General features: G+C 45.2%; 1 protein-coding gene across 3 annotated transcripts in view; it reads left to right on the top strand.

Annotated features, from left to right (window-relative positions):
* The window catches only part of myt1la (myelin transcription factor 1-like, a), a 49,175-nt gene that overhangs the window by 26,082 nt on the left and 6,277 nt on the right, over positions 1-16,816 (top strand). For all 3 annotated transcript variants that reach the window (XM_076271993.1, XM_076271992.1, XM_076271994.1), the window contains exons 7-17: positions 2,957-3,091; positions 5,624-5,714; positions 8,562-8,669; positions 10,002-10,222; positions 11,880-11,954; positions 12,048-12,252; positions 13,829-13,851; positions 14,585-14,742; positions 15,869-15,990; positions 16,373-16,444; positions 16,612-16,674. In XM_076271993.1, coding sequence (XP_076128108.1) covers positions 2,957-3,091; positions 5,624-5,714; positions 8,562-8,669; positions 10,002-10,222; positions 11,880-11,954; positions 12,048-12,252; positions 13,829-13,851; positions 14,585-14,742; positions 15,869-15,990; positions 16,373-16,444; positions 16,612-16,674 — 1,273 coding nt within the window. The remainder of the gene's footprint in view (positions 1-2,956; positions 3,092-5,623; positions 5,715-8,561; positions 8,670-10,001; positions 10,223-11,879; positions 11,955-12,047; positions 12,253-13,828; positions 13,852-14,584; positions 14,743-15,868; positions 15,991-16,372; positions 16,445-16,611; positions 16,675-16,816) is intronic.

Genomic DNA, 16,816 nt, shown 5'->3' on the forward strand with positions numbered 1-16,816 from the left:
TAAAGCAGAATGATATTGCATTTTCATTTTTTACCGGGGGGGTGCAAATCACAAATGAGTGATTATGGGCTAAGTTGATGTGGGCCCTTGAGACCAACATACCATAAAAATTTCTTCATCCTCGGTGCCACGGTTCAGGTAGTTATTGAGGAAAAACTGCATTTTTTGGGTTTCGGGGGGCCCAGCGCGGAGGGGGAGTGGCCTCCGGGGACCAAACGAAATTTTTCCGTAAAAGTCTAGTGGGGCTACATACCCACCAAATTTCATGTGCCCTGGTGTTTCGGTGCCCCGGGTATCGTTGACCAAAATTTCAGGAAGTAGATGACGGGAAAAAAAAAAAAAAAAAAAAAAAAAACTTTGACAATCCCTATATGACCGCTTCGCTAGCTTCGCTAGCGGCGGTCATAATAAGTGTATGTGCAGGATGAAAAGCAGTAGAATATGGCTATGTACAGTATAAGTGTAATTACAGTATGTGCATTTGTAAATAAATAGATGGATGGGATAGATGGGTGGGATAGGGTAGTGCAGTTGTGGGGGGGGCTAGGGGATGTCCGCCTCCTTGTTGTCCCTGTCAAGGTTGCCATGGTCGTGGACACACGTGACAGGGTGACAGCCGCAGGAAAGAAGCTTCCTCTGAACCTGCTGGTTCGGATGCGGAGAGACCTATACGCCTCCCGGAGGGGAGTGGGGTGAACAGTCTGTGGTTGGGGTGAGAACAGTCTTTGATGAGCCCTGGATGGCCTCGATGGAGGGGAGTGAGGAACCGGTGATGTTTTGGGCAGTTTTCACCACCCTCTGCAGTGCTTTCCGGTCGTGGGCAGAGCAGTTGCCATACCAAACTGTGACACAGTTGGTGAGGATGCTCTCGATGTTGCAGCGGTAGACGTTCACCAGGATCTGAGGAGACAGATGGACCTCAGAAAGAAGAGACGCTGGTGAGCCTTTTTGATCAGGGTAGAGGTGTTGAGAGTCCAAGAGAGATGTGGACACCCAGAAACTTGAAGCTGGTGACATGCTCCAGCTCAGTCCTGTTGATGAAAATGGGTGTGTGTGTGCTAGCTTTCGACTTCCTGAAGTCCAGCTCTTTGGTCTTTTTGGTGTTGAGAGCCAGGTTGTTATCAGTGCACCACGATGTTAGGTGCTGGACCTCCTCCCTGTAGGCCGTCTCATCATTAATGCTGATGAGCCCAATCACCATAGTGTCATCTGCAAACTTGACAATGGTGTTAGAGCCATGTACAGGTGTGCAGTCGTAGGTGAAGAGGGAGTAGAGGAGAGGGCTCAGCACACATCCATGTGGTACACTGGTGTTCGATGGTTGAGGAGGTGAGGTCTCAGGTGAGACTGAGGTCTGTTGGTTAGGAAGTCCAGAATCCTAGTTTGGTTTTTCTTTTTATCACATACACATATATTGGTAGATGTTTTTTCTTTACCTTGACATGTTTCGACGTATACTTCCATCTTCATCAGAAGGTCACACGGTGGAGTAGTGTGACGCGTTTTTATCAGCTGATGTTGTTACGGAGGTGTGATCCACCTGTCGGTCAGGTGGACCACACCTCCTGCATGCCAGTCATTAAGCAGAACAACCGATACCACCGCTGGATAAAGGAGGCGATTGAAATAAGAAAGCGGAGCCCAAAGACGATGAACAGAGATGAGGGAGCATATATGCTCTCCCATACCTGGAGTGCCGTCCTGGGGGGCGGCTGACTGACAGCAGGAGGTGTGGTCCACCTGTCAAAAAACTGACAGGTGGATCAAACCTCCGTAACAACATCAGCTGATAAAAACAAGTCACACTACTCCACCGTGTGACCTTCTGATGAAGATGGAAGTATACGTCGAAACATGTCAAGGTAAAGAAAAAAACATCTACCAATATATGTGTATGTGATAAAAGAAAAACCAAACTTATTTATCTCAAGTGTAGACAATGAATGCAATACAAGTAGTCCAGAATCCAGTTAGAGAGGGAGGTATTGATGCCCAGTTCACTGAGTTTGGTGATCAGTTTGGAGGGGATGATGGTGTTGAAAGCTGAGCTGAAGTCAATGAACAGCATTCTTACATAGGTGTTGCTATTGTCAAGGTGGGACAGGGCAGAGTGAAGTGCCATATAGATGGCATCCTCTGTGCTCCTGTTCTGACGATGAATTCAATGAATAGATGATTAAAGATCCTTTGTACTCGTTTCAGCTACAATTTAAAAAACATTAGTACTGCAGACCTATGTATGTCATCATTTAACATTAATTTCAACTCGCAATTGAAAGTAAGGAAGGTAGAATAGTAATGATCAATAAGGTCTGCATTCAGGTATTGCCATAATATGTTGCTCTGAAAACTCAAATTAGCTTTTTTTTGCACATAAATCTTGAATTTTATCAACCAAAATGAAGAGCAAAATCACATAATGAGTCAGAATATGTATGCCAACATCAAACACCACATATGCATCAGTAATAATAAGATTTGGATTATTTTCTGGGCTCTTATGAGTGTTTTAACAAAAAAAGCCAATAGGCGGAATTACCTTTTTTTTCAAATCAGAGGTCAACTTTGAAGGCCTGTACAGCCACAAAGCTACAAGATCCAACTTGCTATCATACCATTTTATACTCCAGAGATATGTAGCTTTCAGAAAAATATAGTGAGAATTTGCCCCCCCCAAGTGGTAGTGACGACCCCCTGTGGCTCATGGACTATTAAGACCTTATTCATTCTTAATTCTGCCGAGTGCTCCTAGTTATACAAATAAAATAAGGCCCAGTGTTTTCTAAAACACCATTTTATATAGCACATAGGGAAATTAGGTGGCAGGATTTCTACTTTCTGAAGCCGGACTTTCACATCTCTGGTTAGTTTTTACGAGTTCCCTTTGCCCTTTTGATAGATGTTGGCTGGTTTGTTGATGTGCATGTTTGTTGTTGTTTGTTGTTGTTATTGACAGATTCCTCCAGAGGGGAGAAGAAGGAGAGCAAGTGTCCGACTCCAGGGTGTGACGGAACAGGTCACGTGACCGGGCTGTACCCACATCACCGCAGCCTGTCCGGGTGTCCACACAAGGACCGTGTGCCACCAGAGAGTAAGCAGTACCGCCTGGCAGCATGTGGCACGCATGCCATCACTCACACACACACACACACACACGCACACAAACACACACGCGCACGCACACACACACGCACATATATACTCTCACTCAAACACACACACACACACACACACACACACACACACACGCACACGCACACTCACACACACACGCACACGCACACGCACACACAAACACACACACACACACAAACACACGCACACAAACACACACGCACACACACACACACATATATACTCTCACTCAAACACACACACACACACACACACACACACACACACACACACACACACACACACACACACGCACACACAAACACACACACACACACAGTCACACATAAACACACACACATACATATACACAGCCATACACACCCATACACACACACATACACACACACACACACACACACACACACACACACACACACACACACACACTGTACATGTGTATGTTTACATCTGTGCATGTGTGTGTGTATGTGTGTGTGTGTGTGTGTGTCATTACTGTCAGTAAAGCTGGGCTTTTGTCTTGGAGAATGACTCTAGGTATCATGGCAAATATATGGTAAAAAGTAGGGCTTAGGACCATACAGCACGACTTGTCATATTTTTGGGATCAATATAGCAATCCCAGTAGAAGTAAATGATTACAGAATGAAAAACCTGCAAAATATTTCATCAGCCTGTGAATTCTGTGATGTGGTTTGGACATATAAACCTTGACATACGGAAAGACACCTCAAGGCTTAATTACAGTTTTTTACAATTGTTTACACACGTTTTCAAAACTCTGTGTCTATTTTTCAAAACTCCACACACAAAACCCACAATTGCTCACACAAAATGCAAAATGCCTCAAATCTCCAGCAAAATGACACACAACATTCAAAATGTCAAAAACACATGTTTAAAGCAAACATTCGCCTCACATTACAAACACTTGTCATAATATGACATTTTGGATACATCATGTACACACTGTTGCTCAAAACCTAAAGCTCTTCTGTCTTAGGCTTTCTATATGTATTTCCATACAAGAGTGAAAGTTACGGTATCAACAAAGAGAAGTTGAAATACACAGTAAAAATGCAAGCAATATTGAAACCAAAAATAGTGATTTTTCCCAAATAATTTGCTGTTGTGAATACAGTATTTTACAGCAAACAAGAAAAAAGCAAAGAAGAATACAGTGACCACCAGATGTACATGGAGTTTTGAAAACACTGATTTAGTTTTTTTCTAAAGACAAGTGTGTGTGTGTGTGTGTGGGGGGGGGGGGGGGTCGTGTCTAGTATGTATTCATAGGCCTATAGACCCTTTCAACTGCAGAAACAAACAATTCTACAGTAAGCGTTCCTAAGGCATTTCTGGAGGCACAAAAAAATGTATTGAGCTAATGGTACTGAAACATGGGGACAAATGAAAATAGAGTAAAAAGACAAATTTTACATAAAGTTAACTTTTTGTAGAACATTACTGTAAGATAAAGTCCGATTACTGTAATTTTCAAAGTATCTGCATTGGTTCTGAATATTTCAACCGGAAATCCTCTAGGAGCAGATTGAAAGGGTCCATACTTATTCATAGACCTATACTAAGGCAATGATTGGATGGTGTTCAGTAAAGTAAAGAGTGTTTACACATGTGAAGAGAAAGAGTGAAGCACTGGTGATTTAGTGTGGCATTTTGATGGGTTGTGTTTGAAGAACGAAATCAAGTTACTTCCTGTTAGATTTTTGTGTGTTAGGTAGAAAATTGTGTGTGGTGTTTTGCAAAATGTGTTTTAGTCAATTGAAAACTGAGTCAAACACTGAGAATTAGTGTATGGTTTTGCAGATTTGGTGTCGGGTTATGATGTTTGGAGGACATGTTTAGAAAATTGTGTGACAAGCAAAGATTTAGTGTGTAAGCAGTTGAAAAAAACTGTAAAATGAATTGTTACTCTGTACCCTGCATGTGTGGCTGGTCTTACTGAATTGACTGTCCCTCCCGCAGCATGTGGACAAGAGTCCTGTCTCACTCTCTCGTTGTCTCACTCTCTCGTTGTCTCACTCTCAATATTGTGCCTCTACTGTATGTGCCATGCATGGAATGCTGCCAAAGCATGCTCATTCATCTGAACAAACTAATAAAAGAACACACACTCTACCAATCCCCATAGAAGAACCCTGAAAAATTCCACCAGGAGCGCACTGATTGAAAAAAAGTTCCTTTCAAGGAGCAAAACTTTCAAGGAGCCTGTCACATATGAAGCACCACTCCAGTTTGCTAACACCCTCCATTGGTTTAGGTGGAAACTTTTTAGGGTTCTTTCAAGGGGATAAACTACAGACCCCCTGCCTTAAAATCTGTGACAGCATGCTTAGCTTCTTGAACAATACACTATTACATATAACACGTCTGAAACATGCTAATAATCCTAGATGCCCTTTGACCTCTCACCTCTAACCCTTTCTGCTGTCTCTTGCCTCTTCCTTCTGCTCTTCCCGGTGCTAAGTTCTCGCTATGCACGAGAACGTTCTAAAGTGTCCCACGCCTGGCTGCTCGGGGCGGGGGCACGTTAATAGCAACAGGAACTCACACCGCAGGTGAGTGATAGCCACTGCTGACCAGACGTAATTCTAAGATTCACAGAACCACTGAGGCAGGTGTGACACTTTCATTAGAAAGATGGGGATTCTTCTAGAATAAAAAGTTACATCTAAAAGGAAATGAAGAAGTTATAATTGTATCTAGAAACTCATCTTTCTTTTTTACTTTTTGTCATTTTCTCCATCAACACTTGTCACAGTGTGAGTGTGTCACTTCCACAAGGCATAGCTGTGGGTGTTAACACATCAGGCCTGCAGCACTGTGCTTGGGATTTTTGCTGGTATCAAATGCCATGTTGATTAACATGTCTACGTGTCGTAGACACTTTCTGGTTTCTTGTGCCAGGGGACCGAAGTTGGTCTTCTTTTGTTGCTGTTCTTCTGTCTGTGTAACATATGGCAGCTTCCACTTATAGTCCCTTTTACATGCTACACGAAACACATGAGCTGTCACTCAAAGAGGAAAATAGTTCTGCCGAAGTCCATCGGGAAGAGATTCGATCGTTTACTGTTTACTGAACTGCTTGGTTTCTACTGGTCTCCATACCTTGTAGCTGTATCCTATGTATGTCTGTGCAAGGTATATGTTTGTGTGTGTGTGTGTGTGTGTGTGTGTGTGTGTGTGTGTGTGTGTGTGTGTGTGTCTGTGTGTGTCTGTGTGTGTGTGTGAGAGAGAGAGAGTGTGTTTGTCTGTGTGTGAGAGGGGCCACGGAGAGCATCTGTCTGTGTTACCTTAATGTTACTGGGATGCAGAGACATATAGCTGTAGCCAGAGGCCATGTTATATAGAACAGCTCCCGAGAGATGAACAAACAGGCTTATTCACACTTGCACATTAGCACTTTTCAAACCACACTATATTCGTCTGACTTTAACATCACTCAGAATCTGCTCCAACTTCTCTGTGAAGAAAGTAGCTCCATCTAACAAGCATCCACCACCCACATCAGCCACACACACACACACACACACACACACACACACACATACACACAAACACACACACACACACACACACACACACACACACACACACACACACACACACACACACAACAAACACAAACACTGGCTTGGAGCTGATGTGCTCATATAGGGAGCAATGCAGCCATGAGTGCCATAGAAACAGCAACCATGGGGATGAGAGAACGCAACAACCTTATGACCCTCTGTAGGCATCGCCATGGTGACACATTAGACGCAGAGTAAATGCATTAAATATATGGGGAAACTCACTCACACATTTGCAGCACTCACAAAGAGGCATGAAACACACACACACACACAGTCACACACCTCCTGAACATAATAGGTGGCCCTCTTAAAGAGTGTGAGTAGCCTAAATGATTTGCCTATTATAGTGACTTCCTATAGCGTTCAATATAGTTACTACTGCGATATTTCACTATGGTTATTGTGTACAGCTTAACGAGTGATTTTGTTCTGCCCATGGTAATGGCTGCAAATCGATCTCATGCAGAGGATCTGTCTAATATGTAATTTACTGTAATTCAAATAATTGAATGACTGAAAATTTCAGCCCAGGATATAAGGAAGTCAGATTAATGATGAATAATAATCCAATCAAATGGATTTGAATTTGAGAAGAAGAATGTGGAATGAGAGCTGATTAGAACTGGAATGAGAGAAAAAGACGGAAAGAAAGATGTAATCAGGAGAGAATACAGAAAGAGAGAGATAGAGAGAGAGAGGGAGATGTAGAGTGGCACCAATGAAAGACAGAATAAAAACAGAGTCAGGGAAGAGAGGGAGTGGGAGAGAAATTGTGTGAGTAATCGAAAGAAGGAGAGAATATCAGAGACACAATGCATATTAATATATATAATACATATACACATAAATACTGTACACAACACACACATGAATAGATTTGCCAGAGGATCAGGATTTAGGAGATTAGTCTAACCGGATTGCACTCACTTTCAATAGTGACAAGAAGTTTGTTTCCCAAACAAAATATGTGTAGTTAGCAGTACGTATTTGTAGACCTACATACAGTCAGGGGTTAAAATGTGTGTGTGTGTGGGGGGGGGGGAAGGAACGCAGTTCCGCTACCTCAGATAAATTAATAATAAATATATTCCAACGATATAGCGTGATGATATTGTTAAGTTAAATGGTGAGTTAAATTTTCGCGTGTACAGAGGTGACCAAGAAGCTAGCAATTATTGTCCAAAATGTATTGCTACACCACGACACTGGTGCACACAAACACACATGCACACAGTATGGTCCTTGGTGCATCTGATGGGTTCTTTTCAGGCCGCCAGACTGAACTGTCCCAGGAGACAGTTGAAATACCGATTTCCTCCATTGGCCTCCCAAATGTAGAAACACATGAATGATTGACAAACATTTCTCAGAGGTAACTAGAGTCCACTTATGTTTTCACTGAAGATTTTCCTTCAAATCCCTGGCAAATGTACAACTTCAACTTCAGTGATCAATGTTTCTTTTTTGTTAATTTCAGAAATCCATTTGTCGTTCTGTTAATTTCAGAAATCCATTTTTCTTTCTGTTCATTTCAGTATTCCTTTTTTTATTTCACCATCCAACTGCTCAGCAAGAGCATCCCTCGGGTTAGGGTTAGGGTTAGGGTTAGGGTTAGGCAACTCGGTTTAAAAGGACCACAGTCACTTTAGAGATTCTCAATTTTGAACATTATGGAGACTTGCCCAGAGCTTTTGTAAGATTAAAAACATTACCAATGTAAAAGTGGGTGGATTGAGCAAAAATGGGAGCACTAAAGCATGTTTGTGTAAATAGTAAATGTGTGCAAAATACATGAACTCACGTTCCGCTGCTGTGCCTGTGTTGTTGCAGTCTCTCGGGGTGCCCCATCGCTGCTGCGGAGAAAATGGCCAAGGTCCAGGAGAAGCACCAGGGCAGCGACGGGTCCAAGAGCAGCCAGGCGTCTGACCGCGTGCTCAGGTACGCTGAGCACTCATTACCCCTCGTACCCCCTACCCCCACCCCTCCCTGCAGACCCCTTACGCCCAGATTGCTTTATGGCTAGCCAGGTCAGCAGTGCACAGTGTTAGCGATCAGAATGTTTTCAGAGGTAAAGTCACCCTTCATTCTTATGCTGGTCAGGGAGAATGGCTCTGTGTTTAACGCCAGAGCAGTTGAGATGAATTTCACCGCCCAATATACACATTAGAGCCCATTTTATATAGTCAACTTTCTTTACACGTGGGTGTGTGTGTGGGTTTGCTTGTAGCTGTGTGTGTGTGTGTGTGTGTGTGTGTGTGTGTGTGTGTGTGTGTGTGTGTGTGTGTGAATGAGAGAGATAGTGTGTGTTCCTGAAATTGCATATCTGTGTCTGTAATACTGTGATCCTGTATGCACAGGAATACACACAGATGTATGTGTGTGTGTGTGTGTGTGTGTGTGTGTGTGTGTGTGTGTGTGTGTGTGTGCGTGTGTGTGTGTGTGTGTGCTGGAGGCGGAGCCTGGCTGAGCATGAGAAAGGGGGGGGGCGGAGGTATAAGCAACCCCACCTTCTAGCGTATCCCCTGATTGTGTTTTTGTAGGGGTCCAAGCAGCACAACAAGAACCATGTTTTGGGTCTTCTGATTCTGTGAAAGCTCCCTTATCCAATATACCCAGCCACACCCATTTGGAAAATATTGTTGCAATTTTCAAACAAACTAAACTGCAAGTAAACTGAAGTAGTCTGAGGTCTTTCATCAGATTCTTACTAAATTTGGTACTCATCATCTACAGACCCCTCCGTCAAAATTCGCCTATTTTGAGTCTTACGCTTTAATCAAATTTTAGGATGTTTCGTAATGATTCCATTGCTAGTGTTCTGCTGTAAATGTCTAATGTTAACCACACTTACACAATCACTACAACATTCTTTGGGCACACACCAAATTGTGTGAAATGTTGTCCATAGGGGGCGCTATAAGAGCCACATGTCAGTATTTTAAAACGTAGAATTTGCTACACTTATGCCAATTGGCCATTCAAATTGGCCGCTGACAGCCAATCAAATATCAGCATTCAATATATGTGTAAGTAAGTAATATAAGTAATATATTAATAGTAAGGGGGCCCCTGAACATTTCTCTGCCCCCCCCACCAAGACAAAACCTTTACTCCGCCCCTGCTGTGTGTGTGTGTGTGTGTGTGTGTGTGTGTGTGTGTGTGTACGGTGTGTGTGTGTGTGTGTGTGTGTGTGTGTGTGTGCATGGGTGCTTGGGCGTGTGAGTCGGCGAGCCCCAAACCCAGCTCCCCATCTCAATGGTTATCTTCCAGGCCTATGTGCTTTGTGAAACAGCTGGAGATCCCTCAGTACGGTTACAAAACTAACGTCTCCACTAGCACGCCCCGCTCCAACCTGGCCAAGGAGCTGGAGAAGTACTCCAAGACCAGCTTCGACTACACACAGGGCTACGACGCCCAGCAGCACCCCTACGGCAAGAGAGCCCTGGCGCCCAAGACCCATGGCCGTGACACCTCACCCAAGGGATACGACGGTAAGCACACAAACCGCTAACCGCCTGCTGACAAGGTCAAACTTGAGGCTTATGAGTGCTGATGAAGCTTCCCTCTGGTGGTAATTTAGTTTCCATGAAATATATATTCTCATCAGCTTCCACTCCAATGCTCTTAGGACTATATGTAACCAGATGTGAATGCGCTTCCTAGTCTAGCCAGTAATTGCTGTTCCACACTTCTCTACGCATTTAATTGAAAATAGACAAGCCGTATTGCTGTTTTACGGAACAATGAATTGTAAGAGCATGCAGACACATTGCTCCTGCTCTCCATTGTGGATGGACTGAAGACTCAATGGGGCTCCAATTTAAATGACTGTAAAAGTGTGAAGTCAGATAACAAGCAAAGTGTCTCATGCATGAAACAAGTTGTATTGTAATGGGAACTTTAAGCTGACCCACCAATGTTTGCACTTTGGACCTTGTGCATGGAATTAAATTAGCAAATTGCCTGTCATATAAATTAAGCCTATAAATACATTTCATCAGATTGCTTGAAAAATCAAATGTAGCCCACATATCAGAAAAAGTAGACAAACAGGCTCTGGAAGACTTAGGTCCAAGTTCTATGATCTACGCCAAATGTATCACACGTCCGGTCAGTAGGTCCTTTCCGTGCTGCAGCCAAATTTGATCTTGCATATTGCCCGAATGTGTACTCGCAACCGTGTGAGCGTACAGCTTAGCCGTACACGCAGAAGTATACTCATTGCTTTAAAGAATGGCGATGTGGAGAGACAAAGGTCAACTCTCTGAGATATTAGATAGATTTGATAAGTGGACATGAGCAATTGTCTGGTGTTCATGTGGAATGTGCGAAGGGAAGGCAGAGATGGCAAAGCTACATTATACGTGAGGACTGCTGTCATGCCTCTCTTTCTCTGCCCTCCTCCCTACCCCTGCCTCTCTCTCTCTCTCTCTCTCTCTATCTCTATCCCTCCCTCTCTCCCTCTCTCCTCTGCTCTCTCTCACCTGCTGTCCCTCTCTCTCAGACTCATTCGCCCACAGCACTCACCATGGAACATCTCAACATCCAATCAGAGAGTATTGTAGGTGTCTGTCTCCCTGGCTACCATTCTACCTTTCTGTCGGTCGAGTGCTCTCTCTCTCCCTCTATTTCCCACACACATACAAAGACATATGTATCCGTTTATATTGTGTGTGTATATGTGTGTGGGTGGATGCGTGTGTTTGCAGTGTGTGTGGGTGTGTGTGAGAGAGAGAGGCAATTTGCATTCAACATTTCCATTTGTGTGCTTATGCTCATTCCTATTGTAAATGTACGTATATGCATTAATTTAGTGTTTCTTTGTGTGTGTGTGTGTGTGTGTGTGTGTGTGTGTGTGTGTGTGTGTGTGTGTGTGTGTGTGTGTGTGTGTGTGTGTATGTGTATGTTTGTGTGTGTGTGTCTGTGTCTGTGTGCGCGTGTGCATGCCCTGTTCATACAAGTGTGCATGTTAACGTCCTCTGCGCACTGCCCACATGTATATGTATATTCTCACAGTACCTATCCGTGTACATTTTTTTTTCTCTCCGTGTGTGTGCATGTGTGTGTGTGTGTGTGTGTGTGTGTGTGTGTGTGTGTGTGTGTGTGTGTGTGTGTGTGTGTGTGTGTGTGCATGTCGCGCCCACACAGCCAAGCGCTACTGTAAGACGGCCAGCCCAGCAAGCAGCACGAGCAGCAGCTACGCTCCCAGCAGCAGCAGCAGCAGCGGAGGAGGAGGAGGAGGAGGAGGAGGGCTGGGCTGTGGAGGAGGAGGTGGGGGAGGAGGAGAGGGAGGGGGAGGTGGCGGTGGCCGAGGAGGAGAAGGGGGTGATGGCAGCAGCGCCAGCAGCACCTGCAGCAAGAGCAGCTTCGACTACACGCACGACATGGAGGCGGCGCACATGGCCGCCACCGCTATCCTCAACCTGTCCACGCGCTGCCGCCAGATGCCCCAGGGCCCACAGGAGATGCTCCCGCAGGTACACACGGCTGTCTCTCTCTCTCTCTCTCTCTCTCTCTCTCTGTCTGTCTGTCTGTCTGTCTGTTTCTCTCATCCCTACTCTTTCTCTGTCCCTACCTTTTCTATCTCCCTTTCTTTCTCCCCCTCTGTTGATCTGGTTTGCATCCAGGCTATGTGTCTGTCTTACTCTCTCCCTCTCTCTTTCTCTCCTTCTCTCTCTCTCTATCTCTCTATCGCTCTCTCTTTCTCTTACAGACATGCTCTCAGTCTGTCTCTTTCTGTCTGCCTGGTTTGCAGCATCAGTGTCAGTCTCCCTATGTGCATATATCTAACCGAGCTCTCTCTCTCGCTCTCTCTCTCTCGCGTGCGTGTACGCTCTCTCTCTGTCTGTCTCGCTCTCTCTCTCACTCACTCTCTCTCTCGCTCTCTCTCTCTTGCGTGCGTGTACGCTCTCTCTCTGTCTGTCTCTCTCTCTCTCTCACTCACTCTCTCTCTCGCTCTCTCTCATTCACTCTCTATCTCACTCTCTCTCTCTCGCGTGCGTGTACGCTCTCTCTCTGTCTGTCTCTCTCTCTCTCTCACTCACTCTCTCTCTCGCTCTCTCTCACTCACACGGGTGCACGCTCTCGCTCTCTCTCATTCACTCTCTATCTCACTCTCTCTCTCTCACGCGCGCGTTCTCTCACTCTCTCTCTCTCTCTCTCTCTCACTCTCTCTCTCTCTCTCACTCTCTCTCTCTCTCACTCTCTCTATCTCTCTCCGCTTCTCTTTCTCTACACCCTCTGTGGTTTGTCACTGCTCTGTGCTCCCCCACTCTTCCATGTGCTTCTCTCTCCAGGGATGATGGTGTGTGTGTGTGAGTGTGTGTGTGTGTGTGTGTGGTGTGTGTGTGTGTGTGTGTGTGTGTGTGTGTGTGTGTGTGTGAGTGTGTGTGGTGTGTGTGTGTGTGTGTGTGTGTGTGTGTGTGTGTGTGTGTGTGTGCGGCGACTCGTGACCACCAGCCCTGATAATTGTCCCTCTAGTGTCCATGCTGAGACACAGCCGCTGGGCAGGACAGAGCAGTTGCCTGGAGCAGTGGCCTGCCCCCCCACCCCATACACCATCACTAAAACACTCTGCTACAGTGCTATAGTTTTATTATCGGTACAAAACAGTGATGGTGCTGGTTAATTAGTTACATTTGATTGATACACTCCTATAGTCACTGGGAGGGAGAGTGATGATTAACCCCCCCCCCCCCCGCCCAGCCCCATTAATAAGACAGTTAACACTCAGTGCTGCAGTGGAAACTGATTCAGAGATGGTGCTGGTGGGTTAATTGGTTAACATATTCCTGCAGTCACTGAGAGAGAGAGTGGCACAGTTTGGGTGGCACAGTTTGGGTTATGGTGCTGTGAGTCACCAGTGATACCATACGCCAGATCATGATTGCAAAAGGATGGTCAGTCCTGACCACTGTGACCTGAAGACTGCGGGGGAATTGTCTGGTTCATTACATAGCAGCAGCAGGCTGGGTAGAAGGCATTATTCTGGTCTGGACGGACCAGATGGAGGTGATGGAGGCATGACCTGTAAATGCTTCCTTGAACAAACTGGTCAAGCCTGGGCAATGGCTCTGACAAGAGAACTGGGTAGAGAGCAGGAGAAAGAGAAACTCTATCTGTTTGTCTGGCCAGCTATCTATCTATCTATCTATCTATATATCTATCTATCTATCTATCTCTTTCTCTATCTATCTCTCTGTAAGTTGTTTATTGCTTTTCTCTCTGAGCTCCAGTCCCTTAGTTTCTCTCTTTATGTTTTCAGCCTCTTTAATCATTCATTGGTGTCTGCTTCTCTTCGTGAGCGTGTCTTTTGATCTCCTCTTCGTCTTCTTCCTTCCTCAAAGTTATATCATCCTCCTCATCCTCCTTCACTTCCTCTCCTCCTTCATCATCTTCACACCTCTCTCTATCACTGGTGGCTTTGTTCGTCTCACCTAAGTCCCATGTCCCATGCCCCTCTGCTGCTGTGCCTACTGACACCTCTCTCTTCTTTTCGTGTGCCCGCTTTTTTTTCTTTCTTGCTGCTCTCACCTTTTTATCCTTCTTTTCTTTCTTCTCCTTTTTCCCACCACTGTATTCCCTCGCTCATTGCATTTTCCGCTCTTTCGGTCTGTCCCCCTCACCCTTCTCTCTCTCTCTTGCTCTCTCTCTCCTTCTCTCAACTTAGATAAAAAATAAAAAAAAACGTTCTAACATGACCCATCTGTCCGAGGCCAAGTTCACTAAATTTTCTGACTGTCCCTCCCCCCCCTCCCCCCCCTTTCCTTCCTCTGTGGTCCAGAGCCCTGATGATGACGATGTGGGCGGTGGAGGCGACGACCAGCGGCGGGGTTCTGGGGGTGCGGGCGGAGGCGGCGAGCCGACGGTCCTGACTCCCCTGGAGCCCATGTCGCCCCAGCGCCAGGCTCTACTCAACAGCCGCGGCTACCAGATGGGCACGGCCGACTGCTGGGACCTCCCGCTGGACTACACCAAACTCAAGCACCTGGACCAGGATGGACACAAGGAGGTGCCCGACCCACACCACACACCACACCACAGCACACCTGTCTGTGGCTCTCAATATCTGTCTGTGGCTCTCCAAATCTGTCTGTGGCTCTCCGTATCTGTCTGTGGCTCTCTGTGTCTGTGGCTCTCCGTATCTGTCTGTGGCTCTCCGTATCTGTCTGTGACTCTCAATATCTGTCTGTGGCTCTCCCTATCTGTCTGTGGCTCTCCCTATCTGTCTAAATGACCATCTGCCTAACTGTTTGTCTGTCTTCCTGTAGTATTTTCTATGTATGACATTCAATCTGTCTCTATGTTTCTGTGTATGATTATTGCTGTCAGTCAGTGTAATTTTGCCCTGTCTCTGTGCCTGCTTGTCTGTTTGTGTTTGTGTATGAATGGCTGTTTTTGTTTATGTATGAATCTCTCTTTTTTAGGGCATTTTTGTGTCTAGATGTCTCTTTCTCCTTAGCGGTCATTCTGTACATCTGTCTTCCTGTGTAGAAATGATCAAGGTTTAAAAGAGACATCATTTACAACATGATAATATTATATAGAATATGTAATATATTATTTATAATATATTTATTGAGCAAAAGCTTTAATTTAAAGCGACATACAATAGAGCATGGATTTCTATGAGTAAATCAGTCAGTGAGTTCCCACGGTTTGAGTGTCACTTTACAACACTGGCCTTGGTCATCTTCTCTGGTCCTGCAGTCAGCAGTGGAAATGAAGTCCATGACCTTGATGTTCTTAGAACCAGAGAGGTTCTAAAAGAGTCTTATGACCAATTGAACTAGTGACAGGTGTCCTGTGTTAATGTGTGACGAGTGCTTTGTCAAGAGCACTTTGAAGACATTGACCTATGACATGTAAGACCATCACGCAAGATCCTGTGTAGTGAGCCTGATGTTAGGTAGAGGTATGGAAATGACACCAGGGAACTCCACAGAAAGGACTAGAGAGACACCTATTGGATGAAATCAGAATTGCATCACATATTTATCTTAAATCAGCTATCTGCAGCATAAAGTTGCATTTCAGAAACATTCAGGAGATTGTTTTTAGAAACATTTCCGTGTTTGCTGTCTTTTCCACATCTTTTGCTCTTCTCCCTTCTCTGCCCTGTCCACCTCTCCCCATAGCCCGATGACCTTGACCCTTTCCAAGACCTCCTGGATGAGCCCCAATATCCTGGAGAGGTGACCATGCCCAGTCCGAAACACAAATACAACCCCTGCAAGGAGGCCAAGAAAGAGATTATCACGTACGAAGCCTCCTCCACACCCTCTAACAGACACCTTTTGCATCAGACATCCACTGCTAACTGCCCTATTGTTAGTTACCATCTCACTTAGAGGATGCCTGTTTTTTTTAACACTCATGGTTATGGTTCATGTATTTAGCTATTGTCCAAAGCAACTAACAGAATACAAACATTACAATAGTTAAAAATGTAACAGTTAAAAAAAAAAAAAAACAGTATTAATTAAACAACTTTCATGTATTATCCTCTGGGATCCTCTGGACTGATCTGTGCTGAGGGCGTCAGGGGTTCTCATGGCCCCTAGAGAGAATATTACTCGTAGTTGTGTGAGCTCTTGTCTGCCTTCTTGGTCAAACTCTGCCTGTCTGGTGTGTTCATGCAGCCTCTCCAGCTGCCAGCTGGCAGACAAAGGCATCCGGGGCGTGATGTCTGCATCCAACTCACAAGATCTGAAGTAAGTCTCTCTCTCTCTCTCTGTGTGTGTGTGTGTGTGTGTGTGTGTGTGTGTGTGTGTGTGTGTGTGTGTGTGTGTGTGTGTGTGTGTGTGTGTGTGTGTCTTGAGCCTACTGTGTAATGGCACATCAGAAATCTGTTTCACCGGTCACCTGTCCTTGTCCTCAGGTGCCCTACTCCAGGCTGTGATGGCTCAGGCCACATCACAGGAAACTATGCCTCTCACAGGAGGTAAGGACTCTCATTCATCTGTGCCGTTCCACAACACCTGGTCCTTTCAGAGCACAGGTGGCTACAGGTAGTCTGGGTTACCCCAGGTGATGGCCTCTGCAGCTAAAGTTTACCTTAAAGATATGTGTGTGTCTGTGTGTGT

This window comes from Alosa pseudoharengus, unplaced genomic scaffold, assembly GCF_046254945.1.
Source record: "Alosa pseudoharengus isolate Yale_2024_CS ecotype anadromous, Long Island Sound unplaced genomic scaffold, YU_APseudo_1.1 YU_APseudo_1.1_scf_7, whole genome shotgun sequence".
Classification (NCBI taxonomy): domain Eukaryota; kingdom Metazoa; phylum Chordata; class Actinopteri; order Clupeiformes; family Clupeidae; genus Alosa; species Alosa pseudoharengus.